The sequence below is a fragment of the Armigeres subalbatus genome, unplaced genomic scaffold (assembly GCF_024139115.2).
Source record: "Armigeres subalbatus isolate Guangzhou_Male unplaced genomic scaffold, GZ_Asu_2 Contig465, whole genome shotgun sequence".
Classification (NCBI taxonomy): domain Eukaryota; kingdom Metazoa; phylum Arthropoda; class Insecta; order Diptera; family Culicidae; genus Armigeres; species Armigeres subalbatus.
Window position 1 is genome coordinate 418,533 of NW_026943222.1, and position 4,044 is coordinate 422,576.

The 4,044-nt window shown below is 50.3% G+C and overlaps 1 protein-coding gene across 1 annotated transcript; it reads right to left on the reverse strand.

The window, feature by feature from the left end:
- Positions 1 to 2,556, reverse strand: LOC134204228 (uncharacterized). Its single transcript, XM_062679057.1, has one exon. The coding sequence runs from the start codon at positions 2,554 to 2,556 to the stop codon at positions 1 to 3; it is 2,556 nt and encodes an 851-aa protein (XP_062535041.1).
- Positions 2,557 to 4,044: the final 1,488 nt, after the last annotated feature.

Genomic DNA, 4,044 nt, shown 5'->3' on the forward strand with positions numbered 1-4,044 from the left:
TTACGATGTGGTTTGGTAGTCATCTGGTGTTATAGGTAGAAGGGCCATGGCGGCTGGTCGCACGACGATCTCTGCTGCTGCTGTCTTCATGCTGACAACACGGACGATTCCATCTTTACCTGGATGCAGCTTTGTAATTCGTCCCAGCGGCCACTGTGCCGGTGGAAGATTTTCGTCTTTGATGACCACGATCCGCCCTAACTGCAAATTGACTGGAGACTTGCAACCCTTGTTGGCTCTGGTTTGAAGTTGGGCAAGATACTCCGGATACCACCTTGTCCAAATACGCTGCAACTGCCTTTCGGTTCGTTGCCAGTGATCCAGACGGTTGTCCGGTATTTCGGTAACATTGGCTGACGGAACTGCTTGGAGATTCGAACCAACAAGAAAATGGCCTGGGGTAAGTACTTGGAGATCGGCGGGATCTGTTGGAAGCGGAGTTAGTGGTCGTGAGTTCAAGCACATTTCGATTTGTTCCAGCAACGTTGTCATATCTTCCCAGCTGATCGATGTTTGGCCTATTTCTCGTAGGAGATGGTGCTTGCACGATTTCACCGCCGCTTCCCACAATCCTCCGAAATGTGGGGCGCGTGGCGGTATAAACTTCCACTGGATTTCCTGCTCAGCACACCAGTTGGTGATGGATTCGTGGTCACTATCGTTGAGCTTCAGCATTTCGTAGATGCGATGCAAGACATTTGCTGCTCCCTTAAAGGCGGTCCCGTTATCGGAGTGGAGCTCACAAATTCGCCCGCGGCGTGCAACAAAGCGACGTAGAGCTGAGAGGAAGGCTGGAGTGGAAAGGTCCGAAACCAGTTCTATGTGTACTGCTCTGGTCGAGAAGCACACGAAGATGGCTATATAAGCCTTTGTCGGAGATCTATTCCGCACTGGAGACTTGAGAAATATCGGGCCGCAGTAATCCACACCAGAGATGGAAAACGGCCGTGCTGGCGTGACACGGGACGTTGGTAGATCAGCAGTGCTCTGTTGAATGAGTTGCGGCTTAGTTCGGAAATATTTGACACATTGGTGGTAGGTTGATCGGGTCAGGTCTCTTCCTCCAAGAATCCAATATTTCTGGCGCAATGTGGACAGCATCAACAGGGGACCAGCATGAAGGAGAGCCTTATGGTAATGATCGCAGAGTAGACGAGACAGAGGGTGCTTGGATGACAGGATGATTGGGTGCTTGCTTGCTTCAGGTGCATGGGCATTCTCGAGTCGTCCGCCAACACGGAGGATTCCGTCGAGTGTCAAGCGTGGCTTCAGCCATTTCAATGGGGCACCTTTCACGGTTCCGACGGATTTAATCTCTGCTACCTCATCTGCGAAAGTTTGTTGCTGTGCGAGACGAGATAATGCACGGTCAGCAGCCAGCAAATCTTCTGTAGAAAGGAGCGTTGTTCTTTCTTTTGACGAGCTTCGTTCTGCAACCTTAAGGGAATTGATGTACTTGATGCAGTAGGCAACCACACGACGTATTTTGGAAAATGATGAGAAACGGAGGACCAACTGATCTGCGAATGAGGTTTCTTCATTAGGCACCGCTACTAACGAAACATTGCGTGCCTCTTCGGCTGTAGATTGAAACTCTTCGCAGGGGATGCTTGAATTTGGCCAATGATCGGACGATTTGGAAAGCCACGACGGTCCGTTCCACCAACGGCTTTGGTTTAGTAGTTCGGCCGGTGTCAGACCTCGGGATAGTTCATCGGCTGGATTGTCGATTCCGGGAACGTGATTCCAGGAATACCCTTCGGTGTTAGACTGGATCGTTGAAACTCGATTGGCTACAAAGGTTTTCCAACGATTCGGTGCAGATTTAAGCCACTGCAGGACGGTGGTTGAATCTGTCCAGAAGAAGACTTCGGTTGACGATCGCATTGATTGGTTTATCTTCTTCTGGAACAATCTGGTAGACAGGACAGCAGCGTTCAGTTCCAGACGAGCGATGGAATGCTTGGTGGCTATTGGCGCAACCTTCGACTTCGAAGTCAGCAGTTGTACGTGAATGCGATTGTCGTCCTCTGAACGAGCGTAGCAGCATGCGCCGTAAGCCAATTCTGAAGCGTCGGAAAACAGGTGTAGCTGGAGTATTGGTTCATCGGCAAATGAAACGAAGCGAGGAATTCGTAATTCGGAAAGTATATCCAAAGTGGCGTGATACTTCTTCCATTCTTCTTGTAGGTTGGGTGGAAGTGGCCTGTCCCACTCGTAGGGACTGTTATCATCAGTCTTCAGTTTCCAGAGGCGTTGCATAAACATTTTGGCGGCAGCTATCACCGGACCGACCAGACCTAATGGGTCAAATATTCTGGCAATGTAGGAGATCACTTCACGATTTGTGAGGATTGCTGCAGGGAGCGGCATCTTGACATTGAACCGCAGCATGTCCGTTCTTGTGTCCCAAACAAGGCCTAGTGTTGAGACGAATTGATCGTCGTGGGGATCGTGGAGCGGTTTTATCGCTAAGTCTTCGGATGGTACGCCAGTCAATGCTTCTGGCACGTTGGAGGCCCACTTTCTCAACGGAAACCCAGCGGTCGCAAGCATGTCAGTGATTTGGCGACGATTCTCGATGGCATCCTCCAGATTCGCTGCTACGGAAAGGAGGTCGTCTACGTAGAAGTCCTCGATGACTGCTTTGCTTGAAGTTGTGTCCTTCATACATAGCCAACTGTAAAAGTGTGCGGGTGGCCAGGTATGGAGCTGCTACGGTGCCGTATGTGACCGTCAGAAGATCGTAGGTGTCGATCGGATCCGATGGAGTTCGGCGGAACAGAATGCGCAAGAAATGATGATCGTCGGGATGATGAAGTACTTGGAGATACATTTTTTCCACGTCAGCGACGAAGGCGATCACGTGGAACCGGAAACGAATAATGATGTTAACGAGAGGCTGCTGTATAACTGGACCGACGAGGAGTGTATCATTCAGGGACACTGCAGTGGACGTTTTGCAGGAGGCGTCGAAAACCACACGCACCTTGGTGGTAGTACTGCTCTCCTTGAACACCGGATGGTGTGGTAGGTAACAGTGTGGAACAGCATCATCAACAACATCAAGCTTGCGCATTTGGCCGAGTCGGAGGTATTCATCGATGAACTCGTGGTAGGTTTGCTTTAAGGCGGAATTTTTCTCAAGGCGTCTCTCGAGGCTGTAGAAACGGCGGGTGGCAATTGCTCGAGAGTCACCGAGGGTGACTTGCGGATCTTCGGACCGAGGAAGGCGTACGACGTACCTTCCGGAGTGAGTTCGGGTGGTAGTGTTGGCATAGATTTCTTCGCATCGTTTTTCTTCAGTGTAGTACGTTGGGCCATGATCGACAGCTTCGAGTTCCCAGAATCTCTGAAGCGCATTCTCTAGAGACCGATCAACAGTTGATAGGTAGCAGACCGGTGGCGTGGCGTAGGAATTGATGGCAGTTTTCCCTTATACTGTCCAGCCAAATAGGGTGTAGACCAGGGACGGCAGACCTTCGCCGAGTGATATACGGTTGCCGGTGTGGATTTCATGGTAACATTCTCCGCCAATTATGATGTCTATCATGCCCGGTGTATCGAAATTGGGATCGGCTAATGGAACCTTTGGTATGTTCCACGATGCGGAATTGATGGCTATATAAACTTCGCTTGGTTAGTAGTTCACGACGTTGTCCGATGTTTAGGTTGGCAAACGTCGGACACTGAACTAGTAAGTGCTTCTGCGAACAAGCGTGACATTGTGAAACGTTTGGCTTGACTTCGTTGGTGGCATTGTTGACAACGGACCTGACTGTAACGGATATCTTCGGAACTGGGCCGGCCACCTTGATGTGGGACCCTTGGGAACGGTTCTGTAGATCGCTGGAGACTGACTTCAACATACGGACTTGATTCGTGAGGAACTCAATCAGCTAGTCATACTTGACTTCTTCCTGCTTTCGAGTTTCTTGCTCCCAGACACGCAACGTATAGGAGTCGAGCTTGTTGCAGAGGATGAACGTGAGTGGTGTATCCCAATGCTTAATGGGTTCTTCAAGTTTTTCCAACGCCTTGACG